Source organism: Anolis carolinensis, unplaced genomic scaffold, assembly GCF_035594765.1.
Source record: "Anolis carolinensis isolate JA03-04 unplaced genomic scaffold, rAnoCar3.1.pri scaffold_12, whole genome shotgun sequence".
Classification (NCBI taxonomy): Eukaryota; Metazoa; Chordata; class Lepidosauria; order Squamata; family Dactyloidae; genus Anolis; species Anolis carolinensis.
This window is the reverse complement of record NW_026943823.1, coordinates 15087218-15113561: the sequence shown is the minus strand read 5'-3', so window position 1 is coordinate 15113561 and position 26344 is coordinate 15087218. Positions and strand designations below refer to the sequence as shown.

Here is a 26344-nt window from a genome sequence, read left to right as displayed (position 1 = left end):
AAAAATACAGATTATCTGATTTTAACTGGATTATATGGCAGTGTAAACTCAAGGCCCTTCCACACAGCTATACAACCCATTTATCATCTTATATTATCTGCTTTGAACTGGATTATCTTGACTCCACACTGCCATATAATCCACTTCAGTGTGCATTTTATCCAGCTGTGTAGAAGGGGCCTCATACTTCGCCACAGCAACGCGTGGCCAGGCACAGCTAGTATTACATAAAAGTGGGGGAACAATAAATGTATAGGAAGGTATGAAATACAATAATAGAAATATTTTAAAAAAGGGAGAGGGGGTGTTCGATGACTTCCGCTCTTACTCCTCCTGTGAAACATTTTATTAAAGTCATTTTAATAACAAGAATAAGTTCTTTCCCCCTAACATCTTTGATATTTCTTAAGATAGTTTTCTAATAGTGACCAGTCTGTTTTTTTCAATCCACTGCCACAATTTTCTTTCAATAGGAATGTTAACTTATCCATATCTTTTAAATCCATGATCTTGATAATCCAATCTTTCATTTCAGGGGTAGTGTCCAGCTTCCATCTTTTGGCAAAGACTATTCTCGCTGCTGTTGTCAAAAAAGTAAATATTTTGTCCAAATTTCGACAGGTTTTGGACAGGTTCTTGGGTGTAACTCAAAACTCCCATCTGCTCAGCATAAAGCCTAGGTAGGTAAAGGTAAAGGTTTCCCCTGACGTTAAGTCCAGTCGTGACCGACTCTGTGGGTTTGGTGCTCATCCCCATTTCTAAGCCGAAGAGCCGGCATTGTTCGTAGACACCTCCAAGATCATGTGGCCAGCATGACTGCATGGAGCGCCCTTACCTTCCCGCAGGAGCGGTACCTATTGATCTACTCACATGTTTTCAAACTGCTAGGTTGGCAGGAGCTTGGGCTTACAGCGGGCGCTCATTCCGCTCCTGGGATTTGAACCTGGGACCTTTTGGTCTGCAAGTTCAGCAGATCAGCGCTTTAACACACTGCGCCACCAGCAGGGGCCCTAGGACATTTTGTGAAATAAAGACCTGAAGGGGAGAAAGTATGGATCTGGGAATAGATAATGTGGCAAGGCAATTTTATTATGTTTTGAATGTATGTTGAACTAAAGAAGAGAAAATTGATTATATTAAAAAGAGAAAAGTTCTTGGGATTCTTCTGTGGAACTCAGTGACTTGAAGCCTCACCTCCTTCATCTGATCATGGTTTATGTTACCTATGACATTATTGACCCCAATTAGGAGCCCCCGATGGCCTAGGACAGGGGTCCCCAAACTTTTAAAACAGGGGGCCAATTCACGATCCTTCGGACCGTTGGAGGGCCGGACTATAGTTGGCCACTGAGCAATAAATAATAATAATAATAACAACAACAACAATAAAAAAGACTGTTGGAAGAGACCCTTTGGGCCATTGAGTCCAATCCCCTTCTGCCTTTGTGCACCAAAAGCACAAGCAAAGCACCCCTGACAGATGGCCACCCAGCCTCAATGTAATAATAATAATAATAATAATAATGGTTGTAAGAGAAGAAGAGACCCCTTGCGTCATTTAGCCCAACCCCCTTTGCCCTCGTGCCATGGGGGCCGAATAAATAGCTTTGATGGGCCGCATCCGGCCCCTGGGCCTTAGTTTGGGGACCCCTGGCCTAGGGCAATGATGGGCAAGCTTTTGCACTTGGTGTGTCAAAATTCAACAAAAAACCTAGCATGACTTGGGTGGTGTGTCACTTCGAGAAAAAAACCCATAATTTTGTAATATGTATAGTTTAAATAACAAAAATGTATAATTGTAATATATAACTATTTAATAAATCAAAAACTATTTACTACCCTTATTTCCATGTACAACGATCTATGGTACCTCTTGCAGTTTCTAGTTTCAATGTAGTCATGAATAATGAATAATATAATAGTAATAATATGATAATATACTACAATAATAGATATATATATATATATATATATATATATATATATATATATTATTGTAGTATATTATCATATTATTACTATATTACTATATATATATAAAATTCCCGTGGAGTAAACAACAAAACCACTGGACCAAATCATACCAAATTTGGCCACAAAAGACATAGTCATCCAATCAATCTGCAGGCGGCAGCCTGTCAGCAAAAATGGCTAGGCGTCTCAGTGCTGACACACGTGTCATAGATTGGCTATCACTGGCCTAGGGGATAAAAGCCTTGTGACTTGAAGGTTGGGTTGCTGACCTGAAAGCTTCCAGGTTTGAATCCCACCCGGGGAGAGCGTGGATGAGCTTCCTCTATCAGCTCCAGCTCCATGCGGGGACATGAGAGAAGCCTCCCACAAGGATGGTAAAAACATCAAAACATCCGGGCGTCCCCTGGGCAACGTCCTTGCTGACACAAAAAAAAAAAAATCTGTAAAATAAAGACCTAAAGGGGAGAAAGTATTGATCTGGGAATAGATACAGTAGAGTCTTACTTATCCAACATAAACAGGCGGGCAGAACCTTGGATAAGCGAATATCTTGAATAATAAAGAGGGATTAAGGAAAAGCCTATTAAACATCAAATTAGGTTATGATTTTACAAATTAAGCACCAAAACATCATGTTATACAACAAGTTTGACAGAAAAAGTAGTTCAATACGCAGTAATGCTACGTAGTAATTACTGTATTTACAAATTTAGCACCAAAATATCACGATGTATTGAAAACATTGACTACAAAAATTCATTGGATAATCCAGAACATTGGATAAGCAAGTGTTGGATAAGTGAGACTCTACTGTATCATGTCAGACTACACAAAGAAGCCATTGAAATCCACAAGCATGTGGACAACTTCAACAGAAAGGAGAAAACCATAAAAATGAGCAAAATCTGGCTACCAGTATTTTAAAAACTCAAAAATCAGAACAGTAAATAAGAAGCAACACTCTGAAAACCAAGGAGTCCCAGACAGGGGAACCAGGGGCAGCTAACCGCTCTAAACAAAGGATGTCCCCAGGCAAGAAGCCAGGAGCTGAAGCTATTCAATGCTAATCAAGGTGATTAACTACAACATTCACACTGGCCTCCAACTGAAAAAGAGTTCTTCTCTCACCCTGGACTTTCCACAGATATATATAAACCTTCCTTGCTTAGTTTCTCCATACCTCACAACCTCTGAGGATGCCTGCCATAGATGTGGGCGAAATGTCAGGAGAGAATACTTCTAGAACATGGCCATACAGCCCGGAAAACATACAACAACCCCAAGTGAAGTTTATATATCTGTGGAATGATGTCCAAGGTGAGAGAAAGAACTCTTGTCTGTTTGATGCAAGTGTGAATGTTGCAACTGGCCACCTTAATTAGCATTGAATGGCCTTGCAGCCATTGATGGATGGATGGTATCCTTGAAATGACTGGCTTGACCTTGAGGGAACTGGGGGTGGCGATGGCCGACAGAGAGCTCTGGCATGGACTGGTCCATGAGGTCACGAAGAGTCGGAAACGACTATACGAATGAAGAAAGGCCTTGCAGCTTCTAATCCTGGCAAGTAAAATGTGCTGCTAGATGTTCTGCCAAAAGGAAGTTTTGGAAAATTAATTAACTTTTTCCATGGTATTATAAAACTAATTAGGAAATGATATTTATAACCCAGGAACAAAAATAGTGTTACATAGTGTAATACAGGACACTTCTGATCCCAAGCATTTTGGATAAGGGACACCCAATGTATGTCAGTTGACCTATCTAAAAAAAATGGAGACCAACATCTGCCACAAACGGACCCCAAGGCCAAAATTAGGCTGAGACCATTGAGCAACAGACAGACTTCCAGGGCTCTAGAAAGATCATGTCTCTGGTAACAAAATTTATTGTCATGATTGAAGACAAGAAGAAGTAGATTTATAAAGGTGTTCTAGACGAGGTGTTGATAAAACAGCACACGTCCCATCTCTGTCGTATCTCACTGTGTGAGAGAGAGCGGGATCCCCAGGCAAAAAAGGCATCATTGCTGCATGTGATAATGGGGCCGGGTCCGACCTTGTGCCTCTCCCCGAAGCTGCAGGAGGCTGCTCCCAAAGGTCCACGGAGCTGATCAGGAAAAGGACAAGATGGCGGTGGGGAAGAAGCAGCACACGCATTTCAAAGCCCACAGAACAGACGCCCACCGCGTCAGACAGAGAAACTGCGGTGGGGAGAAAGAGTGTGTTTCTGCAGAATAAAGGGCAGTTCCTTCCACCATTCAGCGGACCAGCAGGCTGTGCTTGGGACCGTCCACTCGCTCCAGCTTCTCAAAATGCTTCCGGGCATTTCGGATATTGATCAACGTCGCTGCAGAGGCTGAGGGAGAGGAGAACAGCCGTGAGAGCATTTGGGCAGCACAGAAATTGCCCAGGGAGGGAGGGAGGGAGGGGTGACGCACAAGGGCAAAAGGGGTCTGGGCGATAGAAAAGACATTGGGGCACCAGCCAAGATGCAAGGTGGCCCTCAAGGAAGACAAATGCCATATTTACTCAAGTCTCATGCACCATCAAATCGATCGCACACCACAATTTTAAAAATCCTGAAACCAAAAGAAAGTATTGTGCTGCTGAATGTAATGCACAGTGGCAAAAAGTGCACTCTATGTCATTTGGCCCCAAAAGGTGCGCATTGCAGTTGCTGTCCACTTAAAACTCCTTCTTTAAAAACTAAAGTCCTCGTGGACAATAAATTAAACATGAGCCTACAATGTGATGCGGCTGCTAAAAAAGCCAATGGGATTCTGACCTGCATAAATAGGAGTATAGCATCTAGATCCAGGGAAGTCATGCTACCCCTCTATTCTGCCTTGGTCAGACCACACCTGGAATCACACTGTGTCCAATTCTGGGCACCGCAATTGAAGGGAGATGTTGACAAGCTGGAAAGTGTCCAGAGGAGGGCGACTAAAATGATCAAGGGTCTGGAGAACAAGCCCTATGAGGAACGGCTTAAAGAACTGGGCATGTTTAGCCTGCAGAAGAGAAGGCTGAGAGGTGACATGATAGCCATGTACAAATACGTGAAGGGAAGTCATAGGGAGGAGGGAGCAAGCTTGTTTTCTGCTGCCCTGCAGACTAGGACGCGGAACAATGGCTTCAAACTACAGGAAAGGAGATTCCACCTGAACATCAGAAAGAACTTCCTTCCTGTGAGGGCTGTTCGGCAGTGGAACTCTCTCCCCCGGGCTGTGGTGGAGGCTCCTTCTTTGGAGGCTTTTAAGCAGAGGCTGGATAGCCATCTGTTGGGGGTGCTTTGAATGCGATTTCCTGCTTCTTGGCAGAGGGTTGGACTGGATGGCCCATGAGGTCTCTTCCAACTCTACTATTCTATTTGGAGTACAACACCAAAGCTTTTAAGAATGGTAAATAAAACCTTAGGGTGCATCTATGCTGTAGAACTGATTCACTTAATTGCCTTGGTTCAATGTTATGGAGTCATGGGGGCTGTCGTTTGTAGTTTGAGCCTTCTCTGCCTCACCAAATTACAAATCCTAAGATCCCATAACATTGAGCCATGACCATTAAATTAGGGATGAAGTCCCTCAAACAGGAGCTCTGGGTTCTCCTGAAGCAGCCTTCCCTTTTGCGTTGGCTCAGCACCAAGATGACCGTATGATACATAATGTGCACTCTCATTTTGGCAGGTTGTTTAGCCAAAAAAATTGAGCTTTAGATTCGAGTAAATAGGGTAAAGCCAGGCCTCTCGATGGTCCTTAACCCCTGGAAATTGCCCCTTAATGCTCAGCCTCTCCTCTAGAGGAGACCCCAAGGACTTCTTTCAAACTTACGGATGGAAGGGTCCGACATGACAACCATCACGTAAGTGTTGGAGGTAAAGATGTCAATGAAGGCAGCAAAGTTGGAATTCCTGACCTCCATGCTCTGGAAAGAGGCAGCCAGCTTACTGGAAGGAGAAGCAAATGGGAGACGCCAATGAGCCAGACTTCTACACACACACTTTACTCTCCCATTTCTCTCAAAGGAGATGCATCCACATGCCAATTGATCAGTCCCTTCACTCAATCCCATTCTAGTGTCAAGTTCAGCCTAGTAGTGGAATCATTGTTTTATTGGGTTATATCAACACTGGTATGCAAAGTGGCTTAAGTTAAACACATAAAGAGAAAAGCTCATCCCACAAAAAGGACACAAATAATAAAATATGTAATTCAAATTTTAAAATATATAATTTTGGTAAAAATTCTTTTCATTCTATTGTTACTATATGTCAATTCTGTATCTGCGTTTGGCACGTTTTTATATTTTATGTTCATATGTTTTGGAATTTGTTTTATCTTGTCTTGAGCCATCAGGAGAGGCAGAATGTTCCTCTGAACGTTCCTCCAGCAACAGCAAGTGTCCCTCTGGGCAGCTAAACCAGGCAATCCCAGCTGGATGGCCCCCCACGAGGGTCTCCCTCTTGGGGCAAACCAAGAATGGGCAACTTGGAAGTCCCTGAACAGACTCAGAAGCGAAGTGGGCAGATCAAAAGACAACTTGGCAAGGTGGCACTACCTGGAGGAATCCTCCACCTTGTGTGACTGTGGAGCAGAACAAACAACTCCGCATATGTATGCTTGCCCACAATGTCCTGCCTCATGTACGGAGGAGGAGTTGTTTAAAGCTACAGACAATGCGGTCGCTGTTGCCTGCTTTTGGTTTAAAACTATTTAGCTGCTTGTGATTTTCTTTATTTTCATCACTTTTAAATTTATTTATTAAGCAATGCTTTTGACACGAAATAAATAAAATAAATAAGGAGAGGGAAAATAAATAAAATATATTATTACACTATGTAACACCATTTTTGTTCCTGGGTTATAAATGTCATTTCGTAATTGGTTCTATCATAAAAGCATTAAACTGCAAAACTTTGTATCCTGAAGCACATTTTGCTCTAGTTTTGCAGCCACAAAAACAAAGTTTCTGGAGCATAACTACTCTCAAAGTAAGTACTGCACAATTAAACAGGAGTAACACTTTTAAACCAGGAACACTTTTCCTCCCCAATTTGGTTACATAGTATTATTATTGTTTCCTTTGGAAAACCTCTCTCCAGGAACAGCATTCTGGGCAGCAATGATATAAAGTAGCCACTTTATATTTAAAGGAGTGGCTATATTAATCTGGCTCAGCCTAAAAATGTATACATCTACCCCCCCTGCAGTACGTACTCACCTGCAGCTCAGCTTGAACTGTTTAATGATGTTGCTGATTTTCTCAAATCGGTGGATATCGCGCTGCTCTTTACATTGGTAGTGAGAGATGACCTGCGAGGAGTGAAAAAGGATAGAAGCCCTAAAAGTCAGCACTTTATAGGGAGGTGCCATGGCTTCTGAAAAGCATCCCTCGGTCCTGGGACGTCCCAGAGCAGTGGGCCTGTCTTGCTCACCAGGAACGTGGCTCTTTCGAAGAGAAGGACTTCGTCGGCTTCGATGATCTGTGCAAAGTTCCGGAGGTTCATCTCCAGCTGCTGGACATTGGGAATCAGCTGGTAGACGATGCTGGACCAAGCCTGTCCCGAGAGAAGACCCAGAAACAGCTCAGGGTCCACATCCTCAGCCCACACCTTCCCTGGGATGCCAGGAAGCCCTCCATGCCCTGCACACTCATTACAAGGGTGGGAGAAAGAACCTTTGTCTACCTGAGGCAAGTGTGAATGTTCCAACTGGCTAGCTTGATTAGCATTGAATAGTCTTGCATCTTAAAAGCCTGGCTGTTTCCTGCCTGGGGGAATCCTTTATTGGAACTTGCCTCCAACAGACAAATGAGAGATGGGCCGAAACTAACAAAATGAAGTTCAACAGGGACAAATGCAAGATACTCCACTTTGGCAGAAAAAATGGAATGCAAAGATACAGAATGGGAGACGCCTGGCTCGACAGCAGTACATGTGAAAAAGATCTTGGAGTCCTCATGGACAACAAGTTAAACATGAGCCAACAATGTGATGCGGCAGCTAAAAAGGCCAACAGGATTCTGGCCTGCATAAATAGGGGTATAGCGTCTAGATCCAGGAAAGTCATGCTACCTCTTTATTCTGCCTTGGTCAGACTACACATATGATTCTATGAAGAGTTCTTTCTCCTACCATGAACATTTCACAAATATATAAACCCCACTTGCCTAGTTTCCAACAGACCGCACAACCTCTGAGGATGCCTGCCATAGATGTGGGCGAAACATCAGGAGAGAATGCTTCTGCAACATGGCCATATAGCCCAGAAAACTCACAGCAACCCAGGGTAATAATAATTATAATAACCTCTCCATAAGGCTCAAGTGGGGCACAGTTAATAGATGTGAAAATGCTCCATTATGGGAGTCGGAGTCCATAAATATCAGAGGGCCCTTTGCGACAACACAACTGGCTCTGCATCACATGAAAGAGGGGGAGCCGAGAACACAATGGGAGAGGAGCACAGAGGCACCAACCTTGTATAGGGTTTCATCCCAGATGGACGTTCTGAAGCAGGCGCACTCCAGAGGGCGAGACAAGCGCTTCAGGTCTTCCTCCCGCTCTTTGAAAATCTAGCAAAGGAGGGAAATGGGGGTCCATGAATGATCCCAAATAACAACCGCTCCAAAGGCAAGACAAGGAGAGAAATCCCTCCCAGGCCTGAGGGCACCCCTCAGTTGCTGGGCCTGGGTCCCCAGGGCGCCTCACCAGGTCACGCTGGTCCTCCTGCACCAGATCCATCTTGTGCACCAGGCAAAATATCTTGGCGTCGGAGGAGTTCTGTAGGATGGCTTCCAAGCAGGACTGGTAGTAGTGCATGTCCTTCTCCAGCTCCCGGCTCTCCACATCGAAGACGTAGATCAAGACCTCCACATTGCGGAATATGTTGTCCCGCTGGCTGGTGAAGTAGTTCTCCATGAAGGTGTCCTGCCTAGGAAGGAAGGGAAGGGTGTAGAGCTGTGTCTTTCCTAAAGCAATTCTCAGCTCCAAAGTCTGAGGGCCATGAGTCTGCTGAGCTCAGCGTGGCTCCTGACTCATAAGTAGAGCTGCCAAGGCTCTCAGTCTGAGATAGAATTACACTATGCAACAAAATTTGAAAAATGTTAAGTTACTGGTTTGAAAGTGTTATTTCCTGTTTAATTGTATGGTCTTTGAAAGTAGCTGCCATCCTCCAGAAACTTCATTTTGTGGCTGTCACAAACTATATTGAATTGAATCTTTTATGAGATATTCATTGAAAAACTATAGCAAAATGTGCTGCAGGATATCCCGCGAAAAACAAAGTTTTTGCAGATTATAAACTTTTTTCATGTTTTTATGACAGAACCAATTAGGAAATGACATTTATTTCACAGGAACAAAAACCATATTACACCAGGAGCCACCCAGTCCAACCCCCTTATGCCAAGCAGGAAAGTACAATTACTATTATTTTACTATCTATTTTTATTATTATTAGTCTCATAGAGTTGGAAACTGTCCCAAAGGCCACCCAGTCCAATCCTTCTGCCATAAAGAAAGAAACCATCAAAGCCCTCCCTACAGATGACCATCCAACCTCTGATTAAAAGCCTCCAAAGAAAGGGTCTCCAATTCACTCCAAGGCAGAGAGTTCTACTATTGAACAGCTCTTCCTACTGTCAGGAAGTTCTTTCTAGGGTTCAGATGAAATCTCCTTTTCTGCCATTTGATTCCCAGTCTCCAGGGCAACAGAAAACAAGCCTGCTCCATCTTCCTTAGGACTTCCTTTCAGGTATTTAAAAATACCTGTTTAAGAAGGGTTCAGTCTCAGTCTGGCTTAAGTATGGACTTCCCTTCCTCGGCCCAACTGTCCTCTAGGATGATGTTTTAGGTTTCCTCCAACTGGGCCCATCCTTTTGAACACCTTGAGCCAACGAGAAGTACTTACCCGCCACAGTCCCATAAGTTCAAGACCAAGTTGCCCAGGAACCGAACGTGCGAGTGTTCCACATCAACTGCAAAAGAGCAAGACATGAGACCTGTGAACCAATTCTATTCTCTTCCAAACACACAACCCTCTTTCAAAGCCCAGGATCCTGATTAGAAAAAGGGTCTTAAAGTAAGTCTGTCGGAGAACAGGAGCACAAAGAAGGGGAGCTGGAGATAAGACAAGCAAAGGAGCATGAAACAGAAGCAAAGGAGCGTGAAACAGCATCGTATTTGCTTCTGGGGCTTCGTAGACACTGTTTCTCATCCATCATCCATGCAACATCTGCTCTGGGTTTCTTTGGAAAGAAACTGTGACTACAGTAGAGTCTCACTTATCCAACATTTGCTTATCCAACATTCTGGATTATCCAACACAGTTTGCCTCCCGCCCTGATCCACAGCTGTTTCTCTAGACAGCAAGGATTGAATTTTTTATGGATTTAATTTCCAACAATGTTGCTACCGTAAGTTCATTTTATGCAATTCTATCTTTATTTGTAGTCAATTTGTTAGTAGCCAATGTTTTTAAGACAATGTTTTCAATATATTGCGATGTTTTGGTGCTAAATTCATAAATACAGTAACGTTACTGTTTTTTGGACTCCTTTTTCTGTCCATTTGTTGTAAAATGTGATGTTTTTGGTGCTTAATTTGTAAAATCATAACGTAATTTGATGTTTAATAGGCTTATGCAACCCTTATACTAGCGGTTACTTCTGACCATTGTACCTGTTGGTTACCTCTTCAACATAGTCACAGGGTTCAGCCCAGTTTAAGGTTTTCCCCATGATCTTATAGCACCTTAACTTCCTTCATGTTTACAAGTTTCACTCAGTGCACTTTGCTCAGTTCATTTTATGATTTTTATCACTGTGTTTTAACATGTGTCTTACAATAATTGTGATTTTATTTTATGCCTTTTAATTTTATTTGTGTGTTTTTTGTATTTGATACCATTGTATGCTTGTTTTATATCTGTAAGCTGCCCCGAGTCCCTCTGGGGAGATGGTGGCGGGGTATAAAAATAAAATTATTATTATTATTATTTTCCTTAATCCCTCCTTATTATCCAACATTTTCGCTTATCCAACATTCTGCCGGCCTGTTTATGTTGGATAAGTGAGACTCTACTGTACTTGCCTACATATAGACACAGAAGGGTGTAAAAGGAAGCAGCTTCGAAGACCAAAGAAGCAAAAAGTCTTACTTGTGGCTCCGAGGCGCCGCGTGTCCCGCGCAATGTAGTTGGCAAAAATAATGGATCTCATGCTGGTCTTGCCGGACCCACTCTTCCCCATCAAGAGCACCTGGAGGTTGAGGGAGAGCCGGACTCAGTATGCATTATCAAACAAGGTGTACCTCTCATGGTTTCGCTTAGAAAAGTTGAGGCCCATCTTACCTTCTTCTTCATGGCTGTGTTCGGCATCCCACACCTGCAGAGGGGAAGAGGGATGGGCAGTGAGTGTGGAATAATAATAATGAATTTATTACATCATTAAAACAAAAGATAAAACACTATTAAAAGAAATACAAGATACACAGATTTTTCTTTTGTGTCAGGAGCAACTTGAGAAACTGCAAATAGTTACTGGTTTGAGAGAATAATAATAATAATAATAATAATAATAATAATTTTATTTTTATACCCCGCCCCATCTCCCCGAAGGGACTCGGAGCGGCTTACATGGGACCAAGCCCGGTCATCAACAATATAAAAACAAGCAATAAAACAAGTCAAACAACAATAAAACAAATCATAAAAAATCCCATACAAAACATAATGATAAAATCCTGGATAAGATCTAGAGGAAACTGGGCCAAAAGTGCTAGTTATGTCGGTCTGCAAGGACGTTGCCCAGTGGGATGCCCGGATGTTGTATCATCCTGTGGGAGAATTCTCTCATGTCCCTGCATGGGAAGCTGGAGCTGATAAGATGGGATTTCCCCAGGCAGGAATTAGCCAGGCCTTGATGCTGCAAGGTTTTTCAATGCTAATCAAGTTGATTAATTGCAACATTTGCACTTGCCTCAACAGACAATAATAATAATAATAATAATAATAAAACTTTATTTATACCCCGCCACCATCTCCCCAACGGGGACTCGGGGCGGCTTACATGGGGCCATGCCCAGAACAGTACAATATAGCAAAATATAAAAACAACATATCATAATACAATTAAACAATACAATAAATAATCATGTACAGTGCAACACAAAATAAAAAAAACAACAACAAAAAAACAATATAACAGGGCGGGTTGCATGAGACACTTAGTTAAAATTTGGGGTGAGAAAAGGATAAGAATACAACCACGGGGAACAGGGACATAAGATAGAAAAACAATCTAGAGGATAGATGTTGGGGGGAGTAACAAAAGAAGTGTGTAATAGTTACTCTCCGAAAGCACATCGGAAAAGCCAGGTTTTTTAATCTTTCCTGAAGGCTAAAAGAGTGGGGGCTTGCCTGATTTCGATGGGCAGTGAGTTCCACAAACGGGGGGCCACAGCAGAGAAGGCCCTCTCCCTTGTTCCCACAAGGCGGGTCTGGGATACAGGCAGTGGCGACAGGAGGGCCTCCCCTGATGATCGAAGACATCGGGCAGGTTTATGGTAGGAGATACGGTCACGAAGGTAGGTGGGTCCCAAACCGTTTAGGGCTTTATAAATGATGGTCTGCACCTTGAATTGGGATCGGAAAGTGAACGGCAGCCAGTGGAGCTCCTTAAACAGGAGAGTAGATCTCTCCCTGTAACTCGCCCCCGTTATTAATCTGGCAGCTGAGCGTTGGACCAGTTGTAATTTCCGAGCCGTCTTCAAGGGAAGCCCCACATAGAGCGCATTACAGTAGTCCAGTCTAGAGGTAACTAGGGCATGGACCACCGTGGTCAAGTCAGACTTCATGAGGTATGGTCGTAGTTGGCGCACAAGTTTGAGTTGTGCGAAAGCCCTCCCGGCCACCGCCGACACCTGAGCCTCAAGCGTCAACGCTGAATCCAGGAGGACCCCCAAACTGCGGACCTGTGATTTCAGGGGGAGTGCAACCCCGTCTAGCACAGGTTGCCACCCGATACCCCGATCAGACGAGCGACTGACCAGGAGAGCCTCTGTCTTGTCAGGAAGAGTTCTTTTCCCATCCTGGACATCATTCCACAGATATATAAGCCCAACTTGCCTAGTTTCCAACAGACCTCACAACCTCTGGCGAAGCCTGCCATAGATGTGAGCGAAATGTCAGGAGAGAATGCTTCTGTAACATGGCCAGACAGCCGGAAAAACTCACAGCAACCCAATAATAATACTGTACTAACAATACCATCTCGTCTGGAAATAGCCCGAAGGGCCACTGCAAAGAGCTTCCCAATTGAGGCCCAGTTTCCCGGAGCTTCCAAGCCTCAGGAGATTAACTTCCCCAACAAGTTATTTTTCGTGGCCGAAGGCTACTTTTGGGGGAGCCTTTCAGTCCATAGAGCCCTTTTTTCTTAGGATAAAGCCGGTGGGGCGAGCGAGGGCGCTCCTGAGCATGTGCAGAGCGCCTTTCTCGCATTAAGGGCTGCAAACCATTCAACGGGCCTCAGAGGGACCAACAAACCCACCCAGAAGGTAAGGAGGCCCGCCCGCTCCTCCCAGCCCTCACCTCTGGTGCTGGACCGGCCTCGGCAGCGGCGGGAGCGAGAAGAAGGAAGTAGCAGGAGAGTCCGCGGCCCTGAAAGGCGTCCTCGGCTCTTTTCGCTTTAGGCCTCAAAGCCTCGGCCTCGAGTACTCTGCCTGCCCGCGAGGCGCTACCTCAGCCCAGCCTCACCCACCCCAGCACCTCGGGACAGTCACGTGAGCTCAGCTGCTTTCGCTTCCCGTCGGCTCGCTCTGCTCTTTACCCGCCCTCCTGTCAGGTGACTAGAGAGCCGCTTGTGATCATAGAGAAGAATAAAGGCGCCTAGAGCGGCCCGACGCGCCCAATCACGCCCTCCTTGCGGTGAAGCCGGAATAACCATATTACTTCAGGGCAAAATTGCCCTTTACGGGGGCATTTAATTACCTTACTGTTGGAGTTGCTGTGAATGTTAGGACTTGCCATCTCGTTTCTGCAACTCTATAGGCCCTTCCACACAGCCATCTAACCTAGAATATCAAGGCAGATAATCTACAATATCTGCTTTGAACTGGGTTATCTGAGTCTACACTGCCATATAACCCAGTTCAATGTGGATTTTATTCAGCTGTGTGGAAGGGGCCCACGATGCACAACCAACCAGCGACAAACTATACCAGAGGAGCAGAAATATCAATCCGCTCCGAGTTCTAGTCCGAACTTCCATGGATCTTCTAGGGAATAGACTCAGTTAAAGTTCGGACTAAAAGCCAGGAGTAGTACTAGATAGCCAGGTGCTTCTATAAGCCTTGCCATACAAGTGAGCAAAAGGATCGTGCAAATCCGCTCCGGGCTTTAGTCCGAACTTGGAAGGAGTTTTCCAAAGTGCTGAACTGGGCCCAGTACCTTGGATCAAGCCCATGCAATTCAAACAATTCGAACCCAGAGAATGCTCTGAACATAATCCAATCAACCATATCTTCTCTGTAAGAACATAAAAAGAAATATGTATGCAAAAAAGAAACTAGTGCTCATAGCCTCCCATATGGTCTAGCGGTTAGGATTCCTGGTTTTCACCCAGGCGGCCCGGGTTCGACTCCCGGTATGGGAAGTTGTGATTTTTTCCCCCCCTACAAAATGATTCTTTTGCACTCATTTTTCCGCCTTGATGGAGAAACAAAGCCAAATAGAAGACCTAAGACAAATATCATTTTTTCTATCGAATAAAGGTAGAATTTCTCCAACTCTTCGATAGTGAAAATTACGCAGCTCCAAAGCAGGAACTGAGTCAGATGCTAGGAAGCCTCTGGTCGGAAGGAGGCGCTGCTGCACTGTTTTGCAAAACCCAGTTTTAGAATTATTTTAATCCAGTAGTGCATCTACATTGTAGAATTAATATAGTTTAATAGCCATAGAATCCTGAGAGCTTTTACAAGGTCTTTAGCTTTCTCTGCCAAAGAGTGTCAAACTGCAGCTCCTAGAATCCCATAACATTGAGCCATAGCAGTTGACATAGTATCAAACTGTATCAATCAGTACTGTTTTATATTTACTTCACATTAATTGCTGTCCATTCCGGTTAGGGGAGATGGATTTTGGGGATTGCAACTCCCAGAATCCTCAGCCAGCATGTTTTGCACTCATATAACTAATCAATATGCTTTCCCAAAACATAAACACATCTGGAATTGAAATACAAAATTAATATCCCCCCAAAGGAAATGTAAATATATATTGTTGTATTATTATTATATTTATCATTATTATTATTATTATTATTATTATACCTTAATATTTATACCCCTCTTTTTCTCTCCATAGTAATCAGGGCTAGGGTTGATGGGAATTAGAGTCCAATAAATTCTTCCGGGATTTTTTTTTCCTTATAGGGGATTTTCCATTTGACAACAGGAAGGCGTGCATCCGGGAAGAGGGGATTCATTCACAAATAACTCTTTGCTCCGCCCATCTCGCCTCTGATTGGCTGAGCGGGCGGACAGAGGGCGTGGCTAAGGGAACAAAAATCTCCCTGCTGCTGAAGTTTGTGTCAGATCTCAACATTCTTTTTGTTAAAGGAAAACTGTTTCTTTGGAAGGAATTTCCGAGGCGGAGAAAAGTGAACGATGGAGAACCAGACAGGTCAGCAGATGGCTTATTATTGTTATAGTATTTTATACATAATAATTCTTTTTATATATTTTTATATTATATTATTATATATTATTTTTATTTCATTATCATTATTTGTTTTATTGTAGTTATTTTTGTTGGTTTTATAATATTTTTAAGTGTGAATGTTGCAATTGATCACCTTGATAAGCATTGAATAGCCTTGCAGCTTCAAAGCCTGGCTGCTTCTTGTCTGGGGGAATTCTGGTTGAAGAGGTGTTAGCTGGCCCTGATTGTTTCCTACCTGGAATTCCCCTAGTGTTGTTCTTTATTTACTGTCCTGATTTTAGAGTTTTTTAAAAATATTGCTAGCCAGATGTTGTTCATTTTCACAGTTTTCTCCTTTCTGTTGAAATTGTCCACATGCTTATGGATTTCAATGGCTTCTCTGCATCATTTGACATGGTGGCTCCCCCAGGCAGGAGGCAGCCAGGCTTTGCAGCTGCAAGGCTTTTCAATGCTAATCAAGGTGGCAAATTGCAACATTCACACTTGCATCTAACAGACAAGAACTTCTGGAACATGGCCATACAGCCTGGAAAACTCACAGCAACCCAACCCTTTTATTTTTATTTCCTCCACAAATTGGCTATTTGAGATCCCTACCACTTCCTCCCCTCCAACATTAATAATAATGGGATAATAGTATATTAAATAGAATTGTGTATATATAACCGGATCCTCTATAAGTAATGATTCTGTATATCCCTAGGGAAGATTCACACCCGCTGCCCATACAATAGGAGGAAAATAGCTTGGTGCGTCACATGGAAAACAATGCAGGTGGCACCACATTTCAGTTCAAAGGCATTTGTTTCCCCGCTCTGTTTTGTGGTTAGGTTGCAACGGAAGGATTTTTAGGGGGTTAAAACTGGCACATGATTTTAACTGCAATGGAATCATAAAATCCTAGAGTTGGAAGAGACCTCGTGGTCCATCCAGTCCAATCCCATTCTGCCAAGAAGCAAGAAAATCACATTAAAAGCACCCCAACAGATGGCCATCCAGCCTCTGCTTAAAAGCCTCCAAAGAAGGAGCCTCCACCACACGCCAAGGCAGAGAGTTCCACTCCTGAACAGCTCTCACAGTGAGGAAGTTCTTCCTGATGTAATAATAATAATAATAACTTTATTTTTGTATGCCGCCTCCATCTCCCCAACGGGGACTCGGAGCGGCTCACACGGGGGCAAACCCAATACAATCATATAATATCATAAAATCAACAGTTGAAACATCAAAGAATGCATTTAAAAACAAATTAAACAAGTCATGATTTAAAATAGACATAATTAAAATATTAAACAATCATCCAAGGCGTTAAAATGTCCAATATAGGACAACAGTCTGATGTTCAGGTGGAATTCTCTTTCCTGTCGTTTAAAGCCATTGATCCGTGTCCTTGTCTCCAGGGCAGCAGAAAACAAGCCTGCTCCCTCCTCTCTATGACTTCTCACTTCTTTATAAATGGCCCTCATCATGTCTCCTCTCAGCCTTCTCTTCTGCAGGCTAAACATTTCCAGCTCCTTAAGCCGCTCCTCATAGGGCTTGTTCTCCAGACCCTTGATTATTTTAGTCGCCCTCTTCTGGACACATTCCCAGGAGGTGGAGTTTCCCAAGGCCAAGCACCTTCTCTGCCAAAGAGCCCTTGCCAAACTACACATCCCAGGATCCCATAACATTGAGGGGAGGCAGTGGAAGCTGTGTCTCCTCTGTTGGGTTTTGGGGTGATTGGGGCTCAGTGCTCTCCTCTTGAGCGGACCCCAAAGACCCACCTTAGGCCCGGTGTCCCATTCGGGTCAAGGGAGCTCCTCCGTGTTGGTGTGTGCGTGTCCTGGCACATGCGTGGGCCTCTGGAGAGGAAATGAGCGCATCCAGGCTCATTGTCTGAAAGCACATCCTCTCCCATACAACGGAGGAGGAGGGAGAAGCAAAAGGAACCCATTGAACCATGCCTTGAGCTTAATGTCAAGGGGAAGCCTTTATCTATTATTATTATTATTATTATTATTGACACAACGACGTTGTATGACACAGCAAACAAGATAGATATGCTGGATTTCATTTCACAAAATCACAAGTCAAACACTTCCCAAGTGTCTAGGACTATGTGATGTATTTTCGGATGATGCGTGCAGATCCCAGTAGGGTGGCCTTTTGCAGTTGGCAGATCGTAATTTTGTCAATATCTATTGTTTCCAAATGCCGGCTGAGATCTTGTGGCATAGCACCCAGTGTGCCCATGCACTGGTTTCTACCAGAGTCTTTGAAGTTCAATCTTGAGGTCCTGATATCGGCTGAGTTTTTCTTGTTGTTTTTCGTCAATGTGACTGTCACCTGGGATGGCAACATCAATGATCCAAACCTTTTTCTTTTCCACAACTGTGATGTCTGGTGTGTTGTGTTCCAGAACTTTGTCAGTCTGGATTCGGAAGTCCCACAGTTTGTGTGCTCATTTTCCATTATCTTTGCTGGTTTATGATCCCACCAATTCTTTGCTGCTGGGAGGTGGTACTTGAGGCATAAGTTCCATTGTATGCAATCCAACAATAAAGAAAAATCAGAATCAAAACATCTTTATGCATATTTCTTATCAGTTTTAGACTTTCCCATTACTACTTTACTACATATCTCTCTACTACACCTTTTTATCTACTTATACATGTTTTATTTATTATTATTATTATCGTTATTATTGCTGGCAGGTGGTACTTGAGGCATAAGTTCCAATGAATCATTTGGGTCACATAGTTGTGCCTCTGTTTGTAGTCTGTCTGTGCAATTTTTATTACAGCAGCTGAGGCAAGAACAGGTTTCCTTGCACAATCTGGATTTTGGGTCATCAGCTGATTTTTTGATCTTGGCCTTCATTGCCTTTGTCCTGATGTCTTGCTCCTGGGCTGCAAGGATCAGGCCTTCTGTCTCCGTCTTCAGGGTCCCATTTGTGAGCCAGAGCCAAGTCTGCTCCTTGTCAGCTTTTCCTTCAATTTTGTCAAGGAACTTTCCATGCAATGATTTGTTGTTGTTATTATAGTCATCATCATCATCATCATCATTCTGTCTCCTCAGTGCTGCCCGCAACTGACTTCCAGGATCTCCTGATGGAGTTCGACCAGGTGCTCCAGGACTTTGACAACGGGGCCCCTTCCCAATACGGGCAACACCTTGCGGAGCTCAAGCAGCGGGTCCTTCCCAGTGCCTCCGACAGCGGCATCGAGGATTCGGAAAGTGAGTGGGGACGTTGGGACACCGTATCTCTCATAGACTCATAGAATTGGAAGAGATTGCACGGGCCATCTAGTTCAACCCTCTGCCATGCAGGAAAAGCACGATCAAAGCCGTCCTAACAGATGGCCTTCCAGCCTCTGTTTAAAAGCCTCCTAAGAAGGAGCTTCCACCAGACTCTGACTGCTCAACAGCTTTTCTTACAGTCCTTAGGTCCAAGTGGAATCTCTTTAATTTTAACCTATTGCTTTCTCCCCGACTCTTCCCCTGCCCTGCTTGTATGGGCTTTGTTGACATCATGCAAATCAGCAAATTGTGAGTTTTGGAGGATGAGGACAGGGAATCGGTTCTGGTTTCCAGCCCTTGGAAAGCCCTGTCCAAGGTTCTGGTCTTATATGTACAGTGGAATCTCACTTATCCAACATAAACAGGCCGGCAGAATGTTGGATAAGTGAATATGTTGGATAATAAGGCGAGATTAAGCAAAAGCCTATTAAACATCAAAATAGGTTATGATTTTACAAATTAAGCACCAAAACATCATGTTATACAACAAATTTGACAGAAAAGTAGTTCATTACAAATTAATGCTATGTAGTAATTACTGTATTTACGAATTTAGCACCAAAATGTCACAATGCATTGAAAACATTGACTACAAAAATGCGTTGGATAATCCAAAATGTTGGATAAGTGAAACTCTACTGTATGTCAATGTGCCTTCAAGGGCCCTTCTACACAGCACTATATCCCAGAATATCAAGGCAGAAAATCCCATAATATCTGCTTTGAACTAGGTTATCTGAGTCTATAATGCCATATCACACAGTTCAAAGCAGATAATGTGGGATTTTATTTAGCTGTGTGGAAGGGGCCCTAAAGGTAAAGATAAAGGTTTTCCCCTGATTAAGTCTAGTCGTGTTTGACTCTGGGGATTGGTGCTCATCTCAATTTCTAAGACGAAGAGCCGGCGTTGTCCATAGACACCTCCAAGATCATGTGGCCGGCATGACTGCATAGAGCGCCAGAGTGGTACTATTGATCTACTCAAATTTTCATGTTTTCGAACTGCTAGGTTGGCAGAAGCTGGAGCTAACAGCAGGAGCTCACCCCAATCCCTAAATTTGAGCTGCCAATCTTTTGGTCATCAGCAAGCTCAGCAGTTTAATCTGCTGTGCCACCGGGGGTCCTAATCACCCCTAAAATTTATAGAGTTTTCCTTAAAGAAGACTATCTAAGGAAGGTTTGTTTTCTCAGCTCCTTCCGCTGAAATACAGCCTTCGGTATTCCTTGGCAGTCCTTCTGGGTTTGGGGAAGAGTCTTTCTCTTTGGACGGCTGCTCCCATTTATCCCATCTGTGGAAAGGGGTTTCTGGGAGCCGCCGTCCATAATTCTAGGAACTCCCCATGCAATCTCAAAAGGTACCTGCCTCCATTCTTTGCAAGGTCTAATCTGCAGCATTTTGGGAGGAAAGGGTATAAGGCCAGACCTTGTGCCTCTGAGTCTTGGCTACCAACTATGAGCCTTCCTTTGCTTCCTTTCCATAGGCGGCAGCAGCACATCCCCGGGCAGCAGCCTCAACACCAGCGAGGAAGACCTGAATGCTCCATCTGTGTTGACTCCGGCATCGTCAAACTCCAAAGGTAGAGCCGAGAATGGATAAATGTATGAATCAAAGGGGACATGGAAATATCAAGGAATGGGAAGATGGGCATCAGGGAGAACTCAGATTCGGGGAGAAGGTTGGGCCCTTTTCCCGTCATCCAGATGATGCCATTTTGGGCCATGATGGCTTTTTGGGTGCTAAAGCCCAGAAGAGGGTCATAGCTACTGTGAGTCTCCTTTGTGGAGAGAAAAAGTGGGGCATAAATAAACATAATAATAATAATAATAATAATAATAATAATAATAATAATAATACATTTTATAGAATAACATACTGTATATACTCTAGTATAAGCCTAGTTTTTCAGCCCTCTTTTTAAGACTGAAAAAGCCCCACTCGGCTTATACTCGGGTGAGGGTCCTGGTGGGCTTATATTTGGGTCAGCTTATACTCGAGAATATATGGTACATTTATTATTTTTCTCTATTATTATTGGTATTATTACATTTATTATTTTTCTCTATTATTATTGGTATTATTACATTTATTATTTTTCTCTATTATTGTTGCTACTATTACATTTATTTTACTCTATTTTTAATATTATTATTATTAATACATTTATTATTTCACTCTGATCTTATTATTTTATTATTATTATTAATACATTTATTATTTCACTCTGATCTTATTATTATTATTATTGCATTTATTATTTTACTCTATTATTACATGTGTTATTTTCCTGTATTTATTATTATTATTATTACATGTATTATTTTACTCTATTATTATTAAAAGGATGCATAAGCACATTTACATTGAAGAAGATGAGAATAATGATTTGATCAGAGTTGGACAGTCTTATCTTAAATCTGAGCTTTATGTAAATAATCAAAAACATTTATCCTACTGATGCCTCAATTAATGTAATTTTATTGGTAATTATTTTTTTATTTCTGAAATTTACCACCCTCGGCTTATACTGGAGTCAATGTTTTCCCAGTTTTTTTGTGGTAAAATTAGGTGCCTCGGCTTATATTCGGGTCGGCTTATACTCGAGTATATATGGTATATAATAATATAATATAATGATATAATATAATTATATTATATTATATACCAGTATAATATAATAATATATAATAATCATAATCATAATAAAGTGCCTATGACACTATATTATTATTATTGTTATTATTCAAAAGTTTATTAAACTGCAAAAACTTTCTTTTCATGGGACATCCTCCAACACAGTTTACCCTAGTTTTTCAATGACTATCTCCTAGAGTAGAGTCAAAATCAATTCAACCTAGTTTGTGGCAGCCACAAAAACAAAGTTTCTGGAGTCTAAGAACTACTTTCAAAGTAAAGACTGCACAGTCAAACAGGAAATAACACTTTTGAACCAGGAATAGAATTTTTTCAAATTTTGTTACATAGTGTGATAATAATACCCTATCCTCTTTTGTTTGAGGCAGCCAGGCTCGATCAATATGAGTTGCTCATCTTTACTGCCTTTAATCTTAAGGGGAGAATAGAGTCAAGACATCCTTTCAAAAGGCGGTTGGACTACAACTCCCATCAGCCCAATAAGCAGAGCTGGGAGCTGTAGTCTAAGCACTCTTTGGAGCAGGCATGGGCAAACTTGGGCCCTCCAGGTGTTTTGGACTTCAACTCCCACAATTCCTAACAGCCTACCGGCTGTTAGGAATTGTGGGAGTTGAAGTCCAAAACACCTGGAGGGCCCAAGTTTGCCCATGCCTGCTTTGGAGGGACTCCTGATTTCCCATTTTCTCATGAAGGGTATTTCCAGTTATCTTGTGGTTGAAACGTTTGAGATTTTGGTCCAGACTTTGGTGTCCGGATGCAAAGGATTGACCACTTGGCTTCTTCCTCTCGCAGCCCGGCTTGGAGATACGCACGAATTGGAAGCATTCATTGCTGACTTGGACCAGATTCTGGAAGGTGAGTACGATACATTCGAGACAGTGACTGGGAGTCTGGTTTTGAAAAAGGGTTTTAAAAAATACAAAATACTGTTTTGTGTACAAAATACTGTTTTTTTACAACTTATTTCAAGAGGCTGCAAGATATTGTACATACAGTAGAGTCTCACTTATCCAACATAAACGGGCTGGTAGAACGTTGGATAAGCAAAAATTTTGGATAATAAGGAGGAATTAAGGAAAAGCCTATTAAACATCAAATTACGTTATGATTTTACAAATTAAACAACAAAACATCATGTTTTGCAACAAATCGACAGAAAAAGCAGTTCAATACACGGTAACGTTAGTAAGTAATTACTAAATAATTACTAAATTATTACTGTGGCGCAGCTGGCTAGTAACCAGTTGCAATAAATCACTACTGACCGAGAGGTCATGAGTTCGAAGCCCGGGTCGGGTTAAGCCTCCGACCTTTAATAGCCCCGGCTTGCTGTTGACCTATGCAGCCCCGAAAGACAGTTGCATCTGTCAATTAGGGAAATTTAGGGACGCTTTATGCGGGAGGCTAATTTAACAAATTTACAACACCATAAAACTGCCAGCAAAACACGAGGAAAGGAATGAGGAAGTACAGCCACTACTGGACGGTGAAGCAACACCTCCTCCGTGGCCGGAATCATGAAGCTGGAAAAATGTTAAAAATGCCTCTGAGTCTGTCTACTGTATGTTGTTTGTCTGTTGGCATTGAATGTTTGCCATATATGTGTTCATTGTAATCCGCCCTGAGTCCCCTTCGGGGTGAGAAGGGCGGAATATAAATACTGTAAATAAATGAATAAATAAATAAATTACTGTATTTACGAATTTAGCACCAAAACATCACAATGTATTGAGAACATTGACTACCAAAACATTGACTACTAAAAGGCAAACTGTGTTGGATAATCCAGAACACTGGATAAGTGAATGTTGGATAAGTGAGACTCTACTGTATATAAATTCTAGTGCCTTACTTCCAATCTTGAATATGCTCACTGCGCCTTGGCTATTGGTTGGTTATGTTTTATTGTATTTTATATGGTTTGTTTTTATATGTTTATGTGTTTAAAATGCATTTTGCTATTGTATTTTGTGCTGTATTTTGGGCTTGGTTCCCGTGTGAGCAGCCCTGAGTCCCTCCGGGGTGATTGGGCAGGATATAAGAATAAAGATTATTTTATTATGACACAGCAAACAAGATAGATATGCTGGATTTCATATCACAAAATCACAAGTCGAACATTTCCCAAGCGTTTAGGACTGTGTGATGTATTTTCGGATGATGCACGCAGATCCCAGCCGGGTGGCCTTTTGCAGTTGGCAGATCGTGATTTTGTCAATGTCTATTGTTTCCAAATGCTGGCTGAGATCTTTTGGCACGGCACCCAATGTGCCGATCACCACCGGGACCACCTGCACTGCTTTCTGCCAGAGTCTTTGAAGTTCAATCTTGAGGTCCTGATAGCGGCTGAGTTTTTCCTGTTGTTTTTCGTTAAGATTATTATTATTATTATTATTATTATTATTATTTTATTTTATGACACAGCAAATAAGATAGATATGCTGGATTCCGTTTCACAAAATCACAAATCGAACACTTCCCAAGTGTCTAGGACTGTGTGGTGTATTTTTGGATGATAGCCGCAGATCCTAGTTAGGTGGCCTTTTGCAGTTGGCAGATCGTGATTTTGTCAATGTCTATTGTTTCCAAATGCTGGCAGAGATCTTTTGGCACGGCAACAATTATTATTATTATTATTATTATTATTATTATTATTATTATTATTATTATTATTATTATATATGGTGTATTAATACACCTGGAGGTTTCTGGAGAGGCCTTCGTTTGGGGGTCAACTCTTGTGCCTGATGAACTGCTGACCAGAAGGTTGCCGGTTTGAATCTGCAAGGCAGGGTGAGCTCCTATCTGTCAGCTCTAGCTTGCGGGGACATGAGAGAAGTCTCCCAGCAGGATGGTAACTCATCTGGGCATCTCCTGGGCAATGTCACTGTAGACTGCCAATTCTCTCACACCAGAAACGACTTGCGGTATGTTCTGAAATCACTATTAAAAAAATTACATTGATGGCTTTTAAAATATTTCTTGTCCTTCCTTTTGCAGAGATGTGAGGCTCCGTGCTGAATACATGGACTGAGACCTGCCCTGTTTGCCAAAAGTGGGCCATTTGGGATTATACCTTAATGGCACATCTTGTCCCTTTCTGGACTGCCTTTTTGCCATCTGGTTCCTCATAAAGCTCAAGAGGGAAAGTACGGACAATTTGTAAAACGCAGAAGGAGACGCCCATTTGGGAAACCATTTTTCCATCTGCAAAGACAATCTGAAACCAGAGGAAGGTTGCTGAGCATTCTCTATCTCGACCACAAACAGAACAACTCTTTCCCCAAATCTGCTGCATGTGCGGAAGCATGTGCTCTATCATGTGAACATGTGGGTTTTATGCTCCTGGACTTCCCCTTAATACGCATTGCTTCGGGGCAAAGAGGTACCTCTCCCTCCATGGCTCTTGCTCTCGTGTAAATATTGTAAAATAAGATGGATGCATTTCTCCTGCTGTACATTTTTTATATGGAGCTATTTAAATAAATGGAGCTTTGGCTGAAAATCTGTGTGTTTCTAGCTTCCGCAGTGATTCTGCTTTCCATCCAGCATTGAACTACAACTCCCAGCATCTCTCAACATGATCTTTGTAGTGGGAGATGCAGTCCAGACACTTCTAGAGAATTGCATGATCCCTGAATTGACCCCCAAATGTTATTGGAAATGACTGCACCCAGTCTCTGGGGAGATATCCCTTTGGAAATACAGTAGAGTCTCACTTATCCAACATAAATGGGCCAGCAGAACGTTGGATAAGCGAATATGTTGGATAATAAGGAGAGATTAAGAAAAAGCCTATTAAACATCAAAATAGGTTATGATTTTACAAATTCAGCACCAAAACATCATGTTATACAACAAATTTTTACAGAAAAAGTAGTTCATTACACATTAATGCTATGTAGTAATTACTGTATTTACAAATTTAGACCCAAAATATCACGATGTATTGAAAACATTGACTACAAAAATGTGTTGGATAATCCAGAACGTTGGATAAGCGAGTGTTGGATAAGTGAGACTCTACTGTACAGTGAATGGCAATCATAAACTTATTGAAAAGGAAAAATGATGTCATATCCATTTGGCAAATGTGAATCTCCATGAGACCAGCTTTTGAAAACCACTAGTTAAGAAAAGCATGACCTTGTTAGAAGTCAACCCTTTGAATAAGTGATATTCACAAGCATTCATGTAATGGCACACAGGTAACTCAGCTGTTAAACTGAAGGACCATGTCTTTGAACTGCCAAGGATAAAGACATGTCAATTGGGGCAATTGAAGGGTATAGGAAAGTGAGCAAGAAGGTGGTATTTGGAAGCATAGAATACAGCATTTGTTTCGGGCTCTAATGTTGAGCCCTTCCCTTGATGGAGAGCAAGGCTTTGCGCTGAAATGCAGGGTTTGGCTTGAGGTGAGCCACTTCCTCACCATCAGAATGAAGTCAGCTCACGAGAAAAGCCTCGTGAGAAGAGCAGTCGCTCAGCAACAACCAATATTGCAACCAACCCTGGAAAAAAAAACCCCAAAAATAGGCAGGGCTGGTCCTCTTCTGGTTGCAGCCCATGTGGCAAAATGCTGTGTGGGTGGCTGATGCAGAAGCACTGTGCTGGGGGTGCCACTGAGGTCATCTAGTCCAACCCCTTCCTCCCACAAAAACCTCCATACACGCCCTGCTAAAACATCTCCAATAAAAGAGAGACCGTCATCATTGTGCCAG

The 26344-nt window shown here is 42.5% G+C and overlaps 2 protein-coding genes and 1 non-coding gene across 3 annotated transcripts; 2 read left to right on the top strand and 1 right to left on the bottom strand.

Moving 5' to 3' along the window:
• Positions 1-3839: 3839 nt before the first annotated feature.
• On the bottom strand, positions 3840-13820 carry LOC100561723 (ras-related GTP-binding protein A). The gene is made up of 10 exons (XM_003228109.4): positions 13562-13820; positions 11324-11357; positions 11132-11231; positions 9884-9950; positions 8683-8905; positions 8451-8546; positions 7408-7530; positions 7194-7285; positions 5804-5919; positions 3840-4332 (listed from the first exon to the last, which is right to left on the bottom strand). The coding sequence occupies exons 2-10, from the start codon at positions 11348-11350 to the stop codon at positions 4235-4237; spliced, it is 942 nt and encodes a 313-aa protein (XP_003228157.1). The 5' UTR covers positions 11351-11357; positions 13562-13820; the 3' UTR covers positions 3840-4234.
• A 732-nt stretch (positions 13821-14552) lies between these two features.
• Positions 14553-14624, top strand: trnae-uuc (transfer RNA glutamic acid (anticodon UUC)). Its single transcript has one exon. It is a non-coding gene; the product is annotated as a tRNA-Glu (tRNA).
• Positions 14625-15512: 888 nt separating this feature from the next.
• Positions 15513-25128, top strand: LOC103281021 (regulator of cell cycle RGCC). Its single transcript, XM_008121644.3, has 5 exons — positions 15513-15652; positions 18749-18907; positions 20452-20547; positions 22416-22478; positions 24624-25128. Exons 1-5 carry the CDS (start codon positions 15637-15639, stop codon positions 24629-24631), a joined length of 342 nt encoding a protein of 113 aa, XP_008119851.1. The 5' UTR covers positions 15513-15636; the 3' UTR covers positions 24632-25128.
• Positions 25129-26344: the final 1216 nt, after the last annotated feature.